The sequence below is a fragment of the Chanodichthys erythropterus genome, chromosome 5 (assembly GCF_024489055.1).
Source record: "Chanodichthys erythropterus isolate Z2021 chromosome 5, ASM2448905v1, whole genome shotgun sequence".
In the NCBI taxonomy this organism is placed as follows: Eukaryota; Metazoa; Chordata; class Actinopteri; order Cypriniformes; family Xenocyprididae; genus Chanodichthys; species Chanodichthys erythropterus.
In genome coordinates this window covers 31,607,384-31,630,092 of record NC_090225.1, presented here as the reverse complement: position 1 = coordinate 31,630,092, position 22,709 = coordinate 31,607,384, and the positions used below count along the sequence as shown (strand labels likewise).

Sequence of the window (22,709 nt, the reverse complement as noted above, 5' to 3'; positions counted from 1 at the left end):
AATTTTCTAGAGGAAAAAAATCTCTCCACTAATGCTGTAAACTACACATGAGAGTCAGCTGGTACTACTATAATAATATTGAAGGTTAAATTAACTTATTTATATGTGACCTGATCCAGCAAAATGAGTCACAGTGACCCAAATTTCAAAATTGAGATTTTGGTATCAATGGAAAGATGAGACCATAAGCTTTAAAATGATATCCTAGTCAAAGTCATACCTTGAATGGTTTTAAAGATTGAACCATTTGAATTATGGTCGTCTGCCCTCTTTTTCCAATTGAAAACCTGAGAAAAATCGCTTTTAAAGTTTTTTGCCCGTTTTTTGTTGATATCTTTCAAAATCCATTGCATTTAAAGGGATAAACTATTTAATTTACAGCTTAATTTGACCAAAGACATTTTTTATATATATATATAAATGCTATTAAACCAGGCTGAAGCTCAAATTATTTTAAAGTATTTATTTGAATTAACCCTTTCCATAATTAACCTGAAGGCTTTTTTTGTTTGTTTTTTTTCTGAGCGACACACACAAAAGTAAAGACTCATAACTCCAAAACTCTAGCAAGGAGAGTCAAAAGTATCATTTGATAGAAAACATTTTAAATTTTAAGAAAATATAAATTACATTACATTTGGACATTATCTTGCTGAGAAACAGCTGATAAAAGACAAAAAATATATATAATTTTTTTTTTAAATTTCCAGAAGAGATCAGGTGTGCTCCAACAGTAGCCACATTCAAATCCAGACTCAAAACACATCTTTTTATCTATGCATTTGCTGATTGAGCACTGTGCTATGTCCGAACTGTTTGCACTTTATTGTATACGTATTATCTTTTTATTCTTTTAATTCCTTTTCCTGTTTTTATTTCATTTTTAATGTATTTTATATCTTTTATGTATCATCTTGTTATTCTGACTTTTAATGCATTATTGCTGTCTGGTTGAAAGAGCTGGGAGAATTAGGAAGAAATTGATTAGGCCTGTTTCTTAACTGATCACTGGCTCGTCCAGGATATTCCCAATAAACACGGGACTGGGGGACTGAGAGGTCATCCTTCATCACAGGTAAGTTGTTTTTTAATAATTTCCTGTGGTGGTAGGATTGATTGAACTCATCCCATGTTATCCTTGGATGCAGCTCTAAGAGTTAGTCCAGGAAGATTTGTCTGGAAGGGTACTGTTTAAACGCACAGCTACCTGGCAAATATTTTGGTAATCCCTCCGGTGCGAGGAAGATCCGTGCAGATCCGCTCTGACGGAAAATAAAGTGTTGATGGGAATATTCCGGTTGATAAATTAATAAAACTGGCTGAATAATTATAATTAAAGAATTATAAAAATACCCCTTTGGTGTGGAGTAGTTTAGATCCAACTCTGATGGACGACAACAACAACAACAACAAACTCCCTGAGACTTCCTAGCTCTTCCATCCAGATAGCAAAATTCTCTGTTTTTACTGTTATTTCTATTCCTTATGTTCTATTTTTATTATTCTTTTTTATGTAAAGCACTTTGAATTACCATTGTGTATGAAATGTGCTATACAAATAAAATTGCCTTGCCTTGCCTTAAATAATTTTTCTTTTTATTTGACATGGAATATCTCAGGAACACAATAAGATCGCTAAAAAAATCTTTTTTGGTGATGCTCTCCTATATGTGAGCTGCATCTGGTTCAAATTTTGTGGTGATAGCATAAAGAATAGTTTGAAAAATTGTTGTTCATGATTTCCGCAGCCAGGTGGCGCTAACGGGTGGTAAACTCCGGTTTAGAGGTACTTCTCAGAACTCGTTAGGAGTTTTTCAAAATGGTAGTAAAAAGATGAGATTCTAAGCTTTAAAATGATATCTATTTTGTGTTATTCCACGTTGGAAAATGAACATGGACGGGTCCGGGAACATTGGATACACACTGCATCCCGGAGAGATGAGAGACATGTTTTTAGTCAAGTATGTTAAATCATTCCGTGAGAAATATCTTGTGATCAACACAATATACTATATTGATTTTGGATTCATTTTAATCTTGAGAATCTGCTTTAAATATTGATGTGCGATTTTTATGATCTGTGCATTTTTCATGAAGTTATGAGCATGTGAAATATACATGTATTCAGTTAGCAGTTCTGTGCTATTTTTGTTGTAAACGCATATTACTCAGAGAGGGTGAAAACAACACAACAGAAGCATGTTGGAGGCTTGATATGAAAGTTTAAAGTCTTTGGTTTTGTATGCAAAAATAATTTTTGTGCCACCTATGGATTCAATTTTTATTGGCTTTTAAAGAGAGACACGCAAATGGGAGTTTTATTTTATAAGGCGCGCTAGTCTGACAGGAGGATGGCTGGACCGATCGCGTGCCTGTCAGTCGAAACTGGGCTTCCCATTGTTAAAAATCAGCGTTTAGGTCAGTGTGTTTACATTTCTAAGCTTTTTGATTGGTTCTATACAACGTGTAACACCATATTTGTAGAGCAGAGATAGTGACGTTTCAGGGGATACCGGGAAATGCTCATAAGTGACGAGAGGAGTTGAGAAGTTCATTTCCAGCGAATTTAGTAAAACCATGTCAAATTTAATAGCCATTTAAATACCTTTACTCAATTATCTGGACTACGAAACTTTGGGAGATTATTTTTTAAAGTCTGTTCTTTCACATTATCGGCCCATACCTTAAAATAGAACGTTGCGACTTCCGACTCATTTCGCCAGATCGGGTCACATATACAAACACTTAAATTACACTCAATGATGTTATTATTATAAATAAAGTTTAGAATTAAATAATCATATTTCTACTCCAATTCGTTTTTTTTAAATATAAACATTTAAATTGTGGCTCATAACTGATTTATTCAAACATGCATTAAATACTGAAAAACATTAAAGATTATAATGAATATGTAACGGTGCATATCTATATTTATCTTTCTAGAGCACTTTTCTAGCTGACTAATGAGTTTATGGTCACTGAATGTGTTTTTCTGAGGTAAATGTGACGTCACGTGACACTGAAGCTGTTTTATTGAGGTTGAAGCACTGATTGAGCGATTACACGAGACATGATACGGATTTCAGTAAGTTGTACTGTATATTTTAACATACCTTCAGATGTTCATGCATGTTTATTTCGCTGTAACTGGTATTAAAGCGGAGGAGAGGATGATCACATGCTTCTCTTTAACTGAGGCGCTAAAGCGATCCGTCACGCCACATTAAACAGCGTCAAAACGGTATTTATTTTTTGAATCTCATAATAAGATGGACGTCATTTGAAATCTGAGACTTTGCTTCATATCAAAAGTAACAAAGATTATTGTGATTTATTGGATGGGAGGAGCTACATATTCTGCTCATTCATCAACTGAAAACAGACCAGACTAATTGATTCTTGGGATTTAAGAATCAATATCGGTTCATAAAAATGAGAATCGATTAAAATCGAGAAATCTATATTTTTTACCCAGTGACTTATTGTTTTTATAAAACAGCTGTAACAGCAAAATAAGTGTTGTGTGTGTACAAAAGACTATTTTTTAGTAGATGTGTGGTTCAGATTAAATGACGTAAGACTGGACTCTTCCTCTCACCTTTGCGACGGCGCAGCGGACGGCCATGGATCTGTCGGTCAGCATCGAGCGGGTGTTCTTGTAGATGTCTCTGTGACAGGAGGCCGCCGCTCCGCCCAGACCGCTGAGCACTTTCTGCAGACTGAGCAGGATCTCACTCCGACCCTGAGACTGAAACACACACGGCAGCTTGAGAAAACAGTGCTGAATGTGTCTGAGAGGAGAGAGCAGGTCAGAGCGGCCGTACCTCTGCACTCTTCAGAGCTTTCAGGAGGTTATTGATGGTTTCAGGGAAAGAGCTGCCCAGCATCCGGCCCATCCGCTCATAGAACGCCCCGACGCACGCCACCGCAGCGCTGAGACACACAACACACGTCACACACACGTCTGAGGCTGCACAACTCACGCATGCACTTTAACCCTTCACTAGATTTTAGTCTTTAGTTTTTATTTCATCAAAATGGTATAAAACTTGACTTTTCTGGCACTTGCTGTGAACAAACACAATCTGGACATGATTCGTAAAGGCTCAGTCACAAGTGTACGCAAAAATGACTGCCATTGGAAATTAATGGGAGATAAAATAAAAAAAAAACTGATGTGTGTATGTGTGTGTGTGTGTGTGTGTGTGTGTGTGTGTGTGTGTGTGACTCACAGTTTGGTGGGTAAATACGCGGCCGTGTCATCTTTGCTCTTGATGATGTCGTTGCACTTGTCGAGCGTCTGGAAGACGGTGAATGTGTCTCCGATGCTGTAGAGCACTGCCAGGTTCTTGGCCAATAGTTTCCGGGTGGGCGGCCCGGGAGAACTGCTGATCAAACCCGTCAGCTGCTCCACGAGCTTCTTCTGCTTCTCCTTCACGTCTACCTGCGGTCAAACACACGCATCAGGTCATACGAACATGACAATCCCATACTGTACACCCACACTGCCATGAATAACACTGTACTGTGTGTAGCGTTCATATAATATTATCAGAGGACAGTTTTCACTCTGAATTCTGAAAGGACGATTGATTTCCAAGCTGGTCTCTGTAAACATTATATAGTCAAAGCAGATTTAACCCCTGACACACCATAGGGGTTTCCCTGAATGAACTGATGTTTAAATCAAAGTGAATTCATAGACACTGTCACCATCTGCTGGTGTATCGATGTAACCTGCAGCTTTCTGGATAGAAAAAGCACTTCAGTTGTGTATAAAGTGACACACGTTAGGTTTTTGACCACTGAAAATGTGTACAATTTAACAATTTAATCATGAAGCCACACTGAGATCCACATCCTTAAAAATTAAGATACTAAAAGAAAAGTTTGTTAAGAACCAGAATCTAAAACGATATTAAGAGATCTTTAATGCTTCTGGGAGAAAAAAATGTGGGAAGTGCTTTTTCCCATTTTTGAAATGTCACCAGTGGCATATAATACAACACGGATTGATAAAAATCAACTGATTTTACTAATATACCTCTGTGTGAAAATAAAATAATGATGCTGCCATCTTTCTCAAGTCATTTTTACCACCCTGCATCTGCCTCCAAAGGACAACAGTGTAGAACATATTACAGAAAACTTTTGAATGGAACAATAATGCAAGTACATGATCAATGAATGTTTGATTTTCACTCTTTCAAACCTCCTCAGTTCTGAAGACACTAAACATGAAGAACTCGTCAAACAGTCTCTAGAGCTGTCTGGTCTGACGTAGAAGCCGTAGTTATAAAATGTATTTGATTATGGAGATTTTTGTTTTACAAACACGTTGGTATATGTATGTTGATTTGATTTTATAATTTTTATAATAAACAGCCATAGTTATACAGATGAGAACTTAGTCAAATTAATTTACTGAGACATTTTACATAAATTGTGTGTTTTTATGGGGAAAAAAAAAACATACACCTTCAAAAAAGCAAAAATGCCTTTGAAAATCAATTAAATATTACTATAATATTACTCAGTGGTTCCTGACAGTAGTTTACTGGCAAACACAGGTGTTTTTTGATGATCTTTCACCTTGTTAGCAGCGATCAGGACTTTATCCAGGAAGCGGAGCCACTCGAAGATGAAGACGGCTCTCTTGGCTTCAGTGACGTGAGCCAGAGCCTCTTCATTCAGCAGCAGACTGTGAGCCAGCTCCATGCCTGACAATATATAAATACAAATAAAAAAATAAATAACATTAAAATAAAAATAAAAAAATATTATAAATAAATAATAAAAAATGTCAGTTAAAAAATAAATAGATTTACAAAATGATAAAAATTACATATAAATAAACAAACAAAACACAGCACAATACCGTAGTGAGTAGAAAAAAATAGTTTTTAAACTATTCTGTTTTAAACAGAAGTTTTTAAAAAATTATTTACTTAACATGCTCATTTGTAGTTACTTTAAGGGATTTGTTTTTCATTTATTTTTTATTACCCTATATGTCCAAAACTGTAATTTTTCACCCAAAAAAATTAACATATTGTTGCAACATTTTACCAAAATCAACATTTGGTTAAAATCTCATGTTATAAAAGACGAAGTGCTACACAGGATATTTAAGACAATATTGGCTGATTGGATGGCACTGTTTGCCACATCTCAGACCTCAAATACATAAAATATTACTTATTATAGACATAGTCATTTTAAAGTAAAGAGTAAATGAAACACTGTACAAACAACCAGTTGTTTATTTACCCTGGTAAGATCCCCATAAAACACTTTCTCACTGAATCTATGCAGATCCCACAGGTGAACCATTTTGATCTCTGAAAGGTGAGGAGTTAGCATCTATGTATAATTTTTATTTTTCACAGCATAAATTGTATCTTTACACATTCACATTTATAGAAGCCCTTTAAATGTAATGATAGACTCCTCTCACGATAATGATCATTTCTGTCATCTGAATGATTGAAAACCCTGATCTAACATGACAATATGATAATGTCAGATTCTGCTGTGAGAACAACAAACAATCCTTCAGTCTCAGATATGAATGACATGCTGAACTGAGCAGCTGACAGGAAATGAAGCACACATTTATCGAGAGCATTGGGAATAATGACACGAGACGAGCTGACTGAATAAACTGGATTTAATCGATGAAGTAAGTGTTTTCTTACCTGTTTTCGTGCAGTGATGTCTGTTTGTATTGAGGTTGGCGGAAGGGTTGATGCGAGTCACTTCCGCCTTCACAGCCAATGAATGGAGAGAATGCCGTCACGCGCGTGGAAGTGAAAGTTAACTTCCTCCAGGGGGCGCGCACCGCATTCAAATCGATTCAAATGAATCGAATCTATAAACTATTAATTTAAACATTGCTTTCACAAGTTTTTTCCAAAATGAAAATCCATCCGGCGACAGCTTTGCAATTATTGTTTATTAAATCCCTACACTGTAATCACACACGATTGTCATTGGTTTCTGCTACAAATACTGAGAAAAGTAACGGAGGCCACGTGACAACAACATTCTGGGGCGTGTTCGTGTCTTCAAAATAAAAATGGTGCTTATAATTATGAAATTATTCATTATAAAATTATTTTATTGGCAGCACTATAGATTGCAAAATTATTTAATTAATCCGTGTAAGATCCCAGCTAAGAGGAAACGTTAATTTAACATTCTGGCATGTTCTTCCAGTAACGTTAGTAAAATGTTTGTTCAAAGTTATCTGAACAAACATATTATTAATAATGTTCTCAAAGCATTAGCACAAAAACATTATTTAAACATTGTACATCCATCACATCCAGGCCAACTCCACCTCTCTGAACGTCTGCCGTCTGGTCAGCGCTAGAGAACTGAGCACCAGGATGGTCAGGAACAGGAACAGTTTCTTTCTTCAGGCTTCATGAACAGTTACAGTTTTTTACAGACGCTAGGACACATTTCTCAATACTTAGGTCACTTTTGCAAAACTCTTCACACAGTGAGCACAACAGCAGTCTATGTGTGCTAAACTGAGGATCAATTATCATTGCTTTGGCACAAAATGCATTCAATGACTACATCTCTCAAATTTCATCAATTCTTTTCTCAATCAGACACAACAACTGCCAAAACTCTGTGTACGTACAGACCAATCTGCACACGCTTACATACTGTTTTCAATACTGTTACAGTTTTTCTCAGTCGCTTTGGTGCATTTCTCACATCACTCTTTACATTTGCACAACAGTTAGTTCAACCTCCACAACATTTAGTCATTTGTGCACATCATAGTAGCAGTTTCTCATTCCTTCGAACAAATTGCAAATGCTTTTGGACATGCATCAATTGCTTTCATACAACTCTCTGCTGTTTTATAACATTATCAATTGCTTATGTCATGTCAGTCAAAATTAACTATACTTGTGAAGGCTGAATAGTCATTCCATATAAAACTAATAGTCCTCATTTCATTGCTTGAGTCAAAAATGTTGAACTAGTTGTCAAAATCTGTCAAGCAAATTTTACACATTTTTTTAAATCTTTTTTTCCTAAAAAATGTCTCCTAAATTGAACAATTTCTCTCAAGTGAATCTCAACTTTCACTGATAAGAAGGGGTGTGTGAAGCATTAGTTGCAACCAATGATAAACCACTTCTCTACTATCACTGTCAGAGGTGAATCCCATAAACTCCCACTTTACAAGCATATATGAACCAAGCAGGACATAGTGTGTACCATTTCTACAATACTGTGACACAGAAGTGGAAGGTCAGCCTCGTAGAAGAGGGGTAAGGGTGCGGGGAAGAAGGGGAAGGGGACAAAACAGGGGGAAGAGGAAGAAGAGGCCAATAGGCAGATCCCTGATGAAATCAGGGCTACAGTTGTGGATCATGTTGTCAATCACGGCCTCACAATGGCTGAGGCTGGTCGAAGGGTGCAGCCAAATGTTGGGAGAACCACTGTAAATTCAATTATTCAAACATTTCGTCGGGAGAACAGGTGTGCATAAATGAACAGTAATTCAGCACTAAACAATCTGCACTACTGTCATCGTGTCATGCATGAAGCTTGCAGTGGGACAAGAACTTGTCACTGTACCTTTTACATTTAGACGTACAGCTTTACTGCATCACACATTTAGTGTATTGTAGTGTACAGTAGTGTTACAGTAAAGATTTGCCATATGTACTGCAATATTGTTTACCCAAAGGGAGTTTATGTTTGTTGCAAATAAGGGTGTATTTTTTCTTTTGCACAATGCTGTGAACAAATTAGAATTGCAAAGAGCATATGCAGTAAAATGTGAAACATACATATTCAGTGTCTTGTACTCAGTTACCTCACTAAATACAGTAATGTGTAACTTTACTGTATTTTTCAAATGTCTGTGCAAATAGTATATAGTGCTGTCTTGAGCATTTTCAGGTAGTGTCACCAAGATCTGACTTTTTTGCATTGGAAAACATTGACAGAGTAAACTGTCATAATGAAAACATGACAAAGCCATTTGACTATCTTGTTCATAAACAATGGTGTCAGGACTTTTCATCTTGATGACACTGACACTTTCACTGACACGAATACTTGCTTTTGAGGAATGACCTATCCATTTTGAGTGTGAAATTACAGGGTTTTTTTTACAGAAATTACAGACACATTTCTCAATACTTAGGTCACTTTTGCAAAACTCTTCACACAGTTCTCCTAACCAACTTTCATCTTGGCACAGCAGTTAATTTCACACTCAAAATGCACTAAATCTACCAAAACACTTCATTCAGGTCTCAAATCAACTCATTCTTCCAGAACACTAGCAAAGGTTGACAGCCGACAAACACACTTTGTCACCCACAAAACAATGACCTAAAAAACACTAACAACATGTAGCATTATACAATGTTTTCTTGTGTAAAATAAGGACACATCTCTGTTTATAATTCACTGCAATATATGTTACTGAAATGAATCAGACATGATGCAGAATTCGTCAAAATGTTATGTCGTTTATTTATTTTTATAATGTTTTTATAATTCCAAAATACAAGAATTTGTATACACACCATCCACTGATACAGATACAATTAAATTGTTTTTATAGCATTTAATTTTACAGTTTTTTCCAATTGCTAACACACTAAAATGACATGCACAGCACAATTATTTAAACTGACACACAGAGAGCAAAACTTCTTCTCAAGTCTCCAAAAGTCTAAACACCTTTTCTGTTTTACACACATTTTGCATTTCAAAATAGCACTTTTTAAATTCACTAAATACAGTTCTCTGCATAAGACACAACAATCTGACATAAAGTCACATGTTTGCCATTTCAAAACACTGCCATTCAAAATGACACTACATGAGCTAATTGGCCAATTACATGTGCCACCTGGCCAAACACCTCAGTGGTTAATTGTTAACACTTCAATCAGGATGTAAGCACTATGAAAAGACCACAGGTGAGAACCTTTTTTTTTACAACAACAATGGAAGACATTGCAGAGAGAGGAAGAGGAAGAGGAAGAGGAAGAGGGAGGTTGAGAATAAGAGGGGGAGGAAGAGTGAGAGGTAGGGGTAGAGCAGGTAGAGGAGTTCATGGCCAAAGAAGACAAACACTTTCAAATGAAATCAGAGCAACCTTAGTAGATCATGTCATCAACCATGGGTTGACAATGCGTGAGGCTGGACAGAGAGTGCAGCCAAACTTGAGCCGTTTTACTGTCGCCTCTGTCATCCGGACCTTTAGACTGGAGAACAGGTATGTAACCAAAATTTCATGTAGTACACATGTAGTATACCCCATGTCATAGTGTATCAGTTGGGTGACACCTGTTTACTTAGTGTATGACATCAGCCATTCATGAACTGTACAAGTTTCCTGTACAATGTACTCTACTGTGGGGGAAAATATTTAGGCTGCATTGTCCAAGCCCTATATATATTTTTATTTTATTTTTTCTAAAGGACTGAGAGACGACACCATGGTGGAGGAAGGGGCCAAATGTTCACCGGGGTACAGGAAGCTGCCATTGTAAACTTGGTTTTGGAAAATAATGAAATCAGATTACGAGAAATTCAAAGCCACATCATCCAAGACAACACCTTATTCAACAACATTCAACGAGTTAGTCTGTCCACATTGGCTCGCATTCTCAAGCGAAACCAAATCAGAATGAAACCACTTTATAAGGTGCCGTTTGAGAGAAACTCTCAAAGAAACAAAGAGTTCAGACGAGCATATGTGGATGTAAGTACTATATTGACTGCAGTACACTACACACAACATTGTTTCCCAGTGTACTGGATAACACCATATTGAGTGATTTTTGTTCTTTGTTTTCAGGGAGTACTGGAAATGGATGCTCATGCAATCCCACATGAGTTCATCTTTATAGATGAGGCTGGGTTCAACCTAGCAAAGACCAGAAGAAGAGGGAGAAACCTCATTGGCCACAGAGCCATTATAGATGTTCCTGGCCAGCGTGGTGGGAACATCACAATGTGCGCTGCCATCTCCAATATGCATGGTGTCCTCCACCGTCATGCCAAACTTGGACCATACAACACAGCCCATATTCTCACATTTCTGGACAGACTTCACAACATTCTCATACCACCAGAGCGTATGAATGATGCAGACCATCAAAGAAACCGGTACGTTGTAGTATGGGACAACGTGAGCTTTCATCGTGCAGCCCCAGTCCAAAACTGGTTTGCTGACCACCCAACATTTCTCGTGCAATACCTCCCACCATACTCACCATTTCTGAACCCCATAGAAGAATTCTTTTCGGCATGGCGGTGGAAGGTATACGACCGGCAGCCCTTTGTGCGCATGCCTCTTGTGCAGGCCATGGAAGAGGCATGTGATGAGATTGATGTGGGTGCAATTCAGGGATGGATAAGGCACTCAAGGCGCTTCTTCCCTCGATGTCTGGCAAGGGAAGATATTGCCTGTGATGTTGACGAGGCGTTGTGGCCAGACCCGGCTGTGCGGCAAGATGCTGCCTAATTATTTTTCTTGCCTTTTTTTTTTTTTTTTTTTTTACTATAATATATTTTTTTTCAGAAATTTTCTTTTTCAGTTTACTTTTTTTGTAAGAATATTTTTGTTCAGTCCCATGTAAATATATCTGCTGTGCTTATGTTGTACTGACTTGTTTACTGTAGTGAAGGAAAAAAAATAAAAATGTTGCAACAGCATGTGTGTGTATCTGCAAATATTTCTGTGCATGTGAACAATCTGATACATATTTTAGTATTATGGCAAAGCATACTAAAGATGGGGGTGCTTTTCATTCTGCCCAACAGTGTGTAGGTGGTTAGGCAAAAATCTGGTAATATGAATGAAGTGTGTGCCATTTCATGCAAAAGTTTGATTTTGATAATGCTCTGTGTAGTTTCGGTTGCAGTGCTTCATTTTGCAGGATATATGAGGTATTTTGCAGTTTGGGTGTGTGGTTTTGTGAATTGTGTTAAGTGTTTTGATAAAACCAGACTAGTTTGAAAAATTGTGTGTTAGCAATTGGAAAAAACTGTAAGATTTACAGTTTTTTACAGACGCCAGGACACATTTCTCAATACTTAGGTCACTTTTGCAAAACTCTTCACACAGTGAGCACAACAGAAGTCTATGTGGGCTAAACTGAGGATCAGTTATCATTGCTTTGGCACAAAATGCATTCAATGACTACATCTCTCAAATTTTATGAATTCCTTTCTCACTCAGACACAACAACTGCCAAAACTCTTTGTATGTACAGACCGATTTGCACATGCTTACATACTGTTTTCAAAACTGTTAAACTTGTGTTCAAAACAATAACATAATACAAAACTCAATAAGACAGCAATTTGCTACATTCCTACAGTAATATTTTAATGAAATATATTTTAAATCTTAAAATCAAATGCTATAAAAACAATTGAATTGTATCTGTATCAGTGGATGGTGTGTATACAAATTCTTGTATTTTGGAATTATAAAAAAAATATAAAAATAAATAAACGACATAAAATATTGACAAATTCTGCATCATGTCTGATTCATTCCAGTAACATATATTGCAGTGAATTATAAACAGAGATGTGTCCTTATTTTACACAAGAAAACACTGTATAATGCTACATGTTGTTAGTGTTTTTTAGGTCATTGTTTTGTGGGTGACAGAGTGTGTTTGTCGGCTGTCAACCTTTGCTAGTGTTCTGGAAGAATGAGTTGATTTGAGACCTGAATAAAGTGTTTTGGTAGTTGTAGTGCATTTTGAATGTGAAATTAACTGCTTTGCCAAGATGAAAGTTGGTTAGGAGAACTGTGTGAAGAGTTTTGCAAAAGTGACCTAAGTATTGAGAAATGTGTCCTAGCGTCTGTAAAAAACTGTAAAATATATTTCATTACAATATTACTGTAGAAATGTAGCACATTTCTGTCTTATTCAGTTTTGTATGATGTTACTGTTTTGAACATAAGTTTAACAGTTTTGAAAACAGTATGTAAGCGTGTGCAGATTGGTCTGTACATACAAAGAGTTTGGGCAGTTATTGTGTCTGATTGAGAAAAGAATTCATGAAATTTGAGAAATGTAGTCATTGAATGCATTTTGTGCCAAAGCAATGATAATTGATCCTCAGTTTAGCACACATAGACTTCTGTTGTGCTCACTGTGTGAAGAGTTTTGCAAAAGTGACCTAAGTATTGAGAAATGTGTCCTGGCGTCTGTAAAAAACTGTAAAATATATTTCATTACAATATTACTGTAGAAATGTAGCACATTTCTGTCTTATTCAGTTTTGTATGATGTTACTGTTTTGAACATAAGTTTAACAGTTTTGAAAACAGTATGTAAGCGTGTGCAGATTGGTCTGTACATACAAAGAGTTTGGGCAGTTATTGTGTCTGATTGAGAAAAGAATTCATGAAATTTGAGAAATGTAGTCATTGAATGCATTTTGTGCCAAAGCAATGATAATTGATCCTCAGTCTAGCACACATAGACTGCTGTTGTGCTCACTGTGTGAAGAGTTTTGCAAAAGTGACCTAAGTATTGAGAAATGTGTCCTAGCGTCTGTAAAAAACTGTAATGCCCACAATGAACAATAAACATGCAATACACAACACTGTTTATATTTAGGCTTTATTTATTTAGCACACCATAATGCATAGGCTATTATAATGCCTTACATACAACATACATTACACATATTGCTATTTTATATAATGTGTATTTTTTATATTTTTTGTGTTTGTTTGTTATAGTGTGTGTGTGTGTGTGTGTGTGTGTCTGTCTGTAAGCATGCGAGCTGAGCGCGAGCTCAAACCAGAATACACTTTGTGACGTTGGATCGAAAATATGTGAAATAAGTTTTTTTCTAGTTGACTATAGTAGTTATTTATTTAAGCCATTAGTTGACTAATCACATTTATATTAATTTAATTTCCTAAAGACGGGAGAGAATAAACCACAATAATGAGCATTTATGTAATATAGGCTATATAGCACTCAAGCGCACACATAAAGCTTGCCATAAAGAACTGGCAAAAGTAATGATTATGAATGTGACCAAAACAGCAAGAACACATTTTAATTGTTTATTAATAAAGTAATGTTTTCTGAATCAGTTTCTGCTGCATGTGAAGATGAAGTTGACATTGCAGACTCTCATCATCTCTGCATATACTGGACGCCCTATGAAAATACACAGGCTACATAATCAGAGAGTAGCCTATTTCTTTTCTTTTTTAATTACTTTGTTTTAAAGTAGATATCTCAAGCATTCTATAGATATATTTCTCATGTCTGTGAGGCAAGCAGACGCTGAGTTTCGGTTCATTTAGCACTCCAGTTCACGCGCCAGTGATCCGCGCATCTATGATTATATTGTCTGCTATATTTGCTTCTTATTTATTAAATCCAGGCAATTGGTTGATGAAACATTGATTACAATTAAGATACAATTTTTACAAAACGAAATTCACTTTAAAGAGAGGCTTTCTATAAAACAAAACTTAATGAAGTGGTGAAAATCATGTCTGACCCACTCCATGACTCCCGATATATTGCGCATCTTATGATGCATCTTACTCATGCTGTTCACTTTTCATAATCAAATAGAGGAATTTAAAACAATTTAAACATAAATATGAAACTACGTTTTCTTTAATGGTTACCAACGAGAAATTTCATGTTGTGAGCAAGAGCGGATCATGAGTCACGAGTCAGATCATGAATAATTTATTTTTTTAAGTAACGCTATAGTTAGTTTCCCTGGTAATTAGTTACTTTTATAATGATGTAACTCAGTTACTATTTGTGAGAATTTGTGAGTTTTTTAAAGTAACGTGCCCGACACTGCTTATCACTGTCTGTGCACAGAAGCTTCTGTCACCAATTCCTCATATGTGAACAATATATACCAGACTATAAAGATCAATCTGATTCATTACACTGCAGAATCATCACATAATTATTCATATTAATGATGACAAACATGAGACAAACTGGAAAATAGAATCTACACAGTTACATTGGTGAAACTGTACAAATGCTGATCTTGTAATCCTCTAATGTGCCACAGATTCATGCACAAACACTGAGAATCACAAAAGTATCTTACAAACGCAAATAAATCTTCTTACCAAGATACCAAACTGATGCACCAAGTAATGCTGCACCTCCTGCAATCACTAGTACTGGAGCCAGGACCACCTCTGTTGCTACCAGGACGACACCTCCTGCGACCATGGCTCCTGCTCCTACTCCTGCTCCTACACCTGCTCCTACAACTGCTCCTACTCCTGCTCCTACAACTGCTCCAGAATATGCTGCCACTTTTTCAGTTGTTTTATATATGGCATCTTTCACAATTTTTTGAAACATCTCATTTGTGTAGTTCTTCCATCCATTTCTCTCTGCCATGTTTTCAATCTCCTCCAGCAGCTCTGTGACCTGATTGTGATCGCTTCTGTCCTGATTGTTGAATGAGATATATCTGCCACCGCAGCTGTTGACCAGTGAATGAAGATACTTTCTCTCACTGATATATTGATTTATTGGTTTACCCATCAGACGATCAGCGTGAGTGAACAGAATGATGGTGTGACGAAAAGCATCTTCTCCAATGTTCTTCTGAATCCATTCCACTGTGTTTTTCTCTTCATCTGTGAATCTTGTGTCCAGTTTGATGACCAGCAGAAACACATGAGGACCAGGAACAGACATCAAGACAAACTTCTCTATTTCAGTCTTCATCATCTCTTCTGATGCATCAATCAGTCCTGGAGTGTCGATTATTTTCACGCTCTTTCCGTCCACATGTACATTATGAAGCTCACAGGATTTAGTAGCAGAATCTGCTGATTTTCTCCTCTCAAAGCTCTCTTGACCCAGGATGGTGTTTCCTGCAGAGCTCGTTCCTGATCCAGTTTTACCCAGCAGCACAATCCTTGGTGTCTCAGACCCTGTCAATCATAATTTCAAACAAACAGTTACAATCCAGTTATTGATTGTAAGAGCCATATTTCAGAATTTATATTTTCATATTTTTGCTCATTAGTAATTTACCGTTCAATATATTTCTTTGGTTTATATGTGTTCTTACTGTGTATGTTCAGTGACATCATTTATAGCGTATATGTGAAGAGTTACTGACACATGAGAGGTGACCTCTCAGTGTTATTGAAGTGTAATTATTCAATTAAAAAAAAAAATACAACTTAACTGCACAAAATTTCATAAACAAGCTCTCATGGCATGGACACTCGCATAGAAGCATAATTTTTCACCAAAGAGATATTATATTTTGAGCAACAAAGAAATCATATACAAACATAAATCTCTCTTATTTGATCACTGGTTTAAAAGCAATATTATATTAGTTAGTCAGCTTTTAAACAGTGATGGAAATTTATTCGCATATAGAGGATTTTAAACTAAATTTAAAAGATCAGTAGGAGAGGAATTTGCTGTTGTAATGGACCCAATGAAAGTATTGATCTTTCTGAGAAATACAGATAAAGTGTAAAATATTTATTGGTAATACAAATATTTTACAAAATAGAGTAGTAACTTCATTAGAAATATATTTAATAACACTGTTTATCATCCAGTGTTTGGAGAATTGGCGTAAATCGTAATACAGTACAACAAAATAAAATACGTTTCTTTTTAAATAATACATAGAATATATCCAGCAAAACATGCTGAAACGTTTTAAATTATTTTTTCCATTGCATACATAAATAAATATTTTGGATTGATGTGGAGCATTTAATAAAAAAAAAACTGAACATAGCTTTGCAGTGGATTTGACATAATAATACACTTCAGTTATCATGGAATTGTGAAAGATAAGGCATACTTCACTGTGCATATTAATGGATTAATGGGATAGTTTCACATTCATAAAATTAAATGGTCTGAAAATTAAAAATTAAAAATTATTTCCTTAAAAATGATTTCAAGCTTTATTGTTCTGGTTTTGTTTTGTTTTGTTTAATTGCACAATTAAAAGGGAGCTTCCACCATTGTAAGCTGCTGATGTTGTATAAAGTGGCACCCCTTTCCTTTTGTCTGTTATAATTTTGTTATTGTCCTTTGGCACTGTTTTATTATTTTTTACTTTAGTTTTTTTTTTTTTTTTTTTTTTTTTACTTTTGATTGAATATGCATTGTATTGTTCTAGTTTATGGCATTAATATATAATATAATATAATATAATATAATATAATATAATATAATATAATATAATATAATATAATATAATATAATATAATATAATATAATATAATATAATATCTAAATACTCGATTATGGCTGGAAGGTTTGCAATAAAACTGTTTAATGCACAGGTAGTAAGTCAGTTTAATCACCGTTCTATATGTGCTGTTTTCACTGAAGCACATGCGCATAGGTCACTTTCACACAGACAGAGATCAAAGATTGTGATGAGCACACACACAGAAACATTCAGGAACCCAGAAACTTCAATGCTGCCTTGTGACATTTAGTAATAAAATAGCTTCGCTCTTGAATCGCTACATTACATTTTTTTAGCAAGGGGGTAACATCACTATTTTGAAGTAATTAAACTCACAGCTTCTTTGTTAATAGAGACACTGAACAGACACAGGTATGAATCTCTCATCTCATCTCTCTCTCTCAATCGATAATTAATGTCAAATAAATGCTATAATTCATTCATTCAAGTAAACGTAATCTTACGCATTACTTTATCTCTGTGTCTAACAAAATATATAACCCTGTTCTAGTGGTTTTTGGATATTTTAATCCAAAAATCCTACATATTGTGCCGTTAAGTATAGTACTGCATATCAACAAACAAGTTGTTAAAGGGTTAGTTCACCCAAAAATGTAAATTCTGTCATTAATTACTCACCCTCATGTCGTTCCACACCCGTAAGACCTTCATTCATCTTCAGAACACAAATGAAGATATTTTTGATGAAATCCGATGATTCAGTGAGGCCTGAGCAATGACATTTCCTCTCTCAAGATCCATTAATGTACTAAAAACATATTTAAATCAGTTCATGTGAGTACAGATATGAATCTTTTGTGTCGAATCATGATTCGGATCGCGTGTCAAACTGCTAAAATCACGTGACTTTGGCGCTCTGAACCGCTGATTCGATACACTGATTCATTTATGATCTGAATCTTCCTGAAGCAGTGTTTTGAAATCGGCCATCATTATGTAAGTCATTATTTTGTTTTTTTGGTGCACCAAAAATATTCTCATGGCTTTATAATATTAATATTGAACCACTGTACTCACATGAACTGATTTAAATATGTTTTTAGTACATTAATGGATCTTGAGAGAGGAAATGTCATTGCTGTCAATGCAGGCCTCACTGAGCCATCGGATTTCAACTAAAATATCTTAATTTGTGTTCTGAAGATGAATGAAGGTCTTACGGGTGTGGAACGGCATGAGGGTGAGTAATAAATGCATTATTTTCATTTTTGGGTGAACTAACCCTTTAAGAGAAGATGTTGTTGCACAAGAAGATTATAAGAAAAGACTGAACGAAATGTGATTCTTTGTTGACTTGGAAAATAAATCAAAGGAAACTATGGTTTACTAGAATACAAGATCAGAAGATACACATCAAAACTTGTGAAATAACTAAAAGACAATCACGTTCTGTAAATTGATTAAAAAACAAAAAACTATAGATTGTAATTCACAAGTAGCCTAGAATCAATTTGATGTAATCAATAGAATATGAAGTGAAACAGTGACTGATGCAGGACTATATTTAAACCATTTAATATATTGATCATAAATGGAAATATATTTTCTTTTCATAAGGCTTATGCTTCAAAAACACAAAGTCAAACACTTACAGAACTGTGCTCTATTTTGTATCCTGCTCTGAGCTTTCTGGTACATCTCATTGGTATAATGCAGTCCTCCATTCGTTTCCACCATCTTCTCAATCTTCTTCAGCAGTTCAGTGACCTGAGAGCGGTTCCTGATGTTCTTATTGTTGAATGAGTGAAATCTGCCTCCACAGTCACGAACAAGAGCCTTGAGATCATTACTTTCATTGATATACTCATCTAATGGTTTCCCGTCTAGTGCATCATCATGAGTGAACAGAATGATGGTGTAACGTGCAGCTTCATCTCCAAAGTTCTTCTGGATCCATTTCACTGTGTTCTTCTCCTCTTCTGTGAATCTCCCCACTCTGATCAGCAACAGGAACACATGAGGACCAGGAGCAGACATGTAGACACACTTCACTATTTCCTCCTTCATTTTCTGTTCCGTTGTTTTCGTATCAAACAGGCCTGGAGTGTCGATGATTGAAATGATCCTTTCATCATTCTGTCCTTTTCCACTCTTACAGGTGTCAGTAACTGACTCTGCTGAAGCAGCCGAATCAAAACACTTTTCACCTAAGATGGTGTTTCCTGTCGCACTCTTTCCTGATCCAGTTTTACCCACAAGAACAATCCTGAGTTCAGATGAAGCTGATTCTGTGAATCAGATTATAATATTTGGGATTAAATAGAACATTTAAAAATAATTACAAACATAAATGAAAACTGAGATCTGAAGTTTTAAATCAACTTGACTAAAATAAACCCTTCGTTCCCACATACATTTAACTATCCCATAACCATAAACAAAGTCACTTATTGTCACTTTGTTAAAAATACTCGCTACATCTTTTCCATATTTTCAGCTTTTCACTTTTAATCTATTTTATGCACTAATCTAGTTTAACTTTATATACTGTGAATATGGATGAATATTGTGATGTTCCTCATTTGAAAGTAAGTCTCTTTGGATAAAAGTATCTGCTAAATCAATAAATAAATATATACTTGTAGTTCTGTCTTCTGCCGATTGCTGTATCCTCTCATGTCGCTGTGGCTCATTCCTCCGTCTCACAGCAGAGGATTTTCTTTCTAGAATTACATTGCATGTCAGTTGTGACTACATTGGATCAAATAGCAACACAAATGTCAAAAGCTACTTTCTGAAATAAATGTCAGTATATTGTCTCAATGCACACACATATGCAGTGTTGAAAAATATGGAAAAATAGTTAGAAATGCTTTTCCAAGCTACTCACAATTAAAAGTAGTAAAACATCAGTCAAGCTAACCTTATAAAAATTCAGCCATACCACAAACTAACAAAAATTAGCTATAACTAAAAACAAAAAACAGCCTTATTTATAAAACATGAAGTGATGAACAGCATCATTCAATTAAATGATCTGAAAACATGTGATGTGAAGAGAAGTGAAATCTTACCTGATGAATCATTGCCACTTCTGTTTGAAATTAGAGGTACTATGAAGATACACATGTGATTTATTATTGAGATTGCTGATATTTTAAAAGATTATTTATATATCTGATTATATAGGTTGTATGAAGTACTGTACTTGTAAATGTACATACCTCTGTCACTCATTTTCTCTGTTTGGTTATGGCTTCTCGATAAGCTGTCAATCATTCAATCACTTATTTGTCATTATTTTTAAGCACACATGATCTGATTAAACACTGAGTCACTTCAAATGGAAGAGAAACCTTTAAATTATGTGTTTAAGCTTAACTGGTAAATAAGACTAAGATAAAAAAAAAAAAGTGGATACATAAGAAATTATTATTTTATTTTTTACAATGCTAAGCAGTTAATGTAGATCATACTCATATGAAATTATACAGGAGATAACCCAGTCAGTTGAGTTTGACAACCTTTTACTGTGCTTTAGTATTGTTGTCTTTTACTGCAGATGATAATTCATAATCAGAAAACAGAACTGAAATTACATTCAATACAAGGTGATTAGTTAAAACATTTCAAATGCACCTGCAGATTATTTTTAGTCATGTATTTCGCCATTGAAGATTTCTTAAAGGTGCCCTAGATTGTTTTTTTACAAGATGTAATATAAATCCTAGGTGTCCCCTGAATGTGTCTGTGAAGTTTCAGCTCAAAATACCCCATAGATTTTTTTTAATAAATTTTTTTAGCTGCCTATTTTGGGGCATCATTAACTATGCACTGATTTTTTTCAGCGTGGCCCCTTTAAGAGATGCGTTCCCTCTGCCACACGAGCTCTGGACTATATACATCGCATAAACAAAGTTTACACAGCTAATATAACCCTCAAATGGATCTTTACAAGATGTTCGTCATGCATGCTGTATGCATGCTTCGAATTATGTGAGTAAAGTATTTATTTAGATGGTTACGTTTGATTTTGTGTGAGTTTGAGGCTGTCCTCCGTGGCTAACGGCTAATGCTACACTGTTGGAGAGATTTATAAAGAATGAAGTTGTGTTTATGCATTATACAGACTGCACTTGTTTAAAAATGAAAATAGCAATGACTCTCGTCTCCGTGAATACAGTAAGAAACGATGGTAACTTTAAGCACATTTAACAGTACATTAGAAACATGCTAACGAAACATTTAGAAAGACAATTTACAAATATCTCTAAAAATATCATGATATCATGGATCATGTCAGTTATTATCGGTCCATCTGCCATTTTTCGCTGTTGTTCTTGCTTTCTTACCTAGTCTGATGATTCAGCTGTGCACAGATCCAGCCGTTAATACTGCCTTTCCTTGTCTAATGCGTCGAATGGGCTGGCATTATGCAAATATTGGGGTCATACATATTAATGATCCCGACTGTTACGTAACAGTCGGTGTTATGTTGAGATCCGAGTGTTTTCCGGAAGTCTTTTAAACAAATGAGATTTATATAAGAAGGAGGAAACAATGGAGTTTGAAACTGACTGTATGTCATTTCCATGTACTGAACTCTTGTTATTCAACTATGCCAAGATAAATTCAATTTTTCATTCGAGGGCACCTTTAAAAACTCTGTGTAAAAATCTTGTCTCGTCTCGTCTCGTGAACTACCTGTCTCGTCACACCCCTATAAAATAATAAAATCAACAAATAAATGGATTTAAGTAAAAGTGAACTAAATCAGCACAAACCTGCTGTTAGTCTATCAGGTCTTCTTCACAGTTAATGCAGGCAGAATCTGAAGATTTCCCTGTTTTATAGAAACTATTACACCGTTGGTCTTTCTTATAAGTGTAGCAGTCAGTTTAACTCAGAGAATGCTGTTGTCTTATCACACCCTCTTTCTGTGGTTTCTCTCTTCTGCTTTATCTACTTTTTAATCTTGTTATCTTTGTATGCAGTTTGCTTACATTTTTCTTACATTAAAAACAAAACAAAAACCTTATACTAGTTCAGGAAGCTCACAACTCTAACCACATCCTCTCTCACTGAAACACATTTCGCACTGTGACACACTTGTGCTGCAAAACACTAAACAGGCAGGCAAAAGTTAAACTACAACAGCTGTCATTGTTTACACACAACCACTCAAAATTGTTCACACTTGTTTCTAATGATATGTTAATATCAACTGTACAAAATAAGCCAGCACAGGTGCACTGAATAAGGATACCAACCAACACTAGATGGAAAAAATCTGAGAGGGATAGGAGGAAGAGTATGGCTGCGTCCGAAAACCTAGGTAGCTGTCTTGCTGCCTCGCTGCCTTATAACCCTATATACTTCTGAGGCAGCATAACAGTTTAATGATCTACTTCAGCAAACTAGCTCGAGCTTTGGTGACAACTAAACAAATAGTGAATTACTACAAAAGTAATTTCTCGATA

At 35.5% G+C, this 22,709-nt stretch overlaps 2 protein-coding genes across 4 annotated transcripts in view; both read right to left on the bottom strand.

Moving 5' to 3' along the window:
• heatr5b (HEAT repeat containing 5B) overlaps positions 1-6,766 on the bottom strand; it is a 31,607-nt gene extending 24,841 nt beyond the window's left edge. Inside the window, exons 1-5 of the mRNA XM_067386903.1 lie at positions 6,702-6,766; positions 5,596-5,723; positions 4,236-4,447; positions 3,828-3,936; positions 3,602-3,751 (exon numbers count right to left, since the gene is read on the bottom strand). Coding sequence (XP_067243004.1) covers positions 3,602-3,751; positions 3,828-3,936; positions 4,236-4,447; positions 5,596-5,721 — 597 coding nt within the window. The 5' untranslated portion in view covers positions 5,722-5,723; positions 6,702-6,766. The remainder of the gene's footprint in view (positions 1-3,601; positions 3,752-3,827; positions 3,937-4,235; positions 4,448-5,595; positions 5,724-6,701) is intronic.
• A 6,883-nt stretch (positions 6,767-13,649) lies between these two features.
• On the bottom strand, positions 13,650-22,378 carry LOC137020217 (GTPase IMAP family member 8-like). 3 transcript variants are annotated; one of them, XM_067385479.1, is made up of 6 exons: positions 22,014-22,378; positions 20,454-20,497; positions 20,304-20,342; positions 19,869-19,952; positions 18,882-19,517; positions 13,650-15,970 (listed from the first exon to the last, which is right to left on the bottom strand). In XM_067385479.1, exons 2-6 carry the CDS (start codon positions 20,464-20,466, stop codon positions 15,123-15,125), a joined length of 1,620 nt encoding a protein of 539 aa, XP_067241580.1. In that variant the 5' UTR covers positions 20,467-20,497; positions 22,014-22,378; the 3' UTR covers positions 13,650-15,122. The 3 variants fall into 3 exon arrangements, with proteins under 3 accessions (XP_067241580.1, XP_067241581.1, XP_067241579.1); XM_067385480.1 differs by lacking the exon at positions 22,014-22,378 and adding an exon at positions 21,582-21,618; XM_067385478.1 differs by lacking the exon at positions 22,014-22,378 and having other exon boundaries at positions 20,454-21,971.
• Between the last annotated feature and the right edge of the window lie 331 nt (positions 22,379-22,709).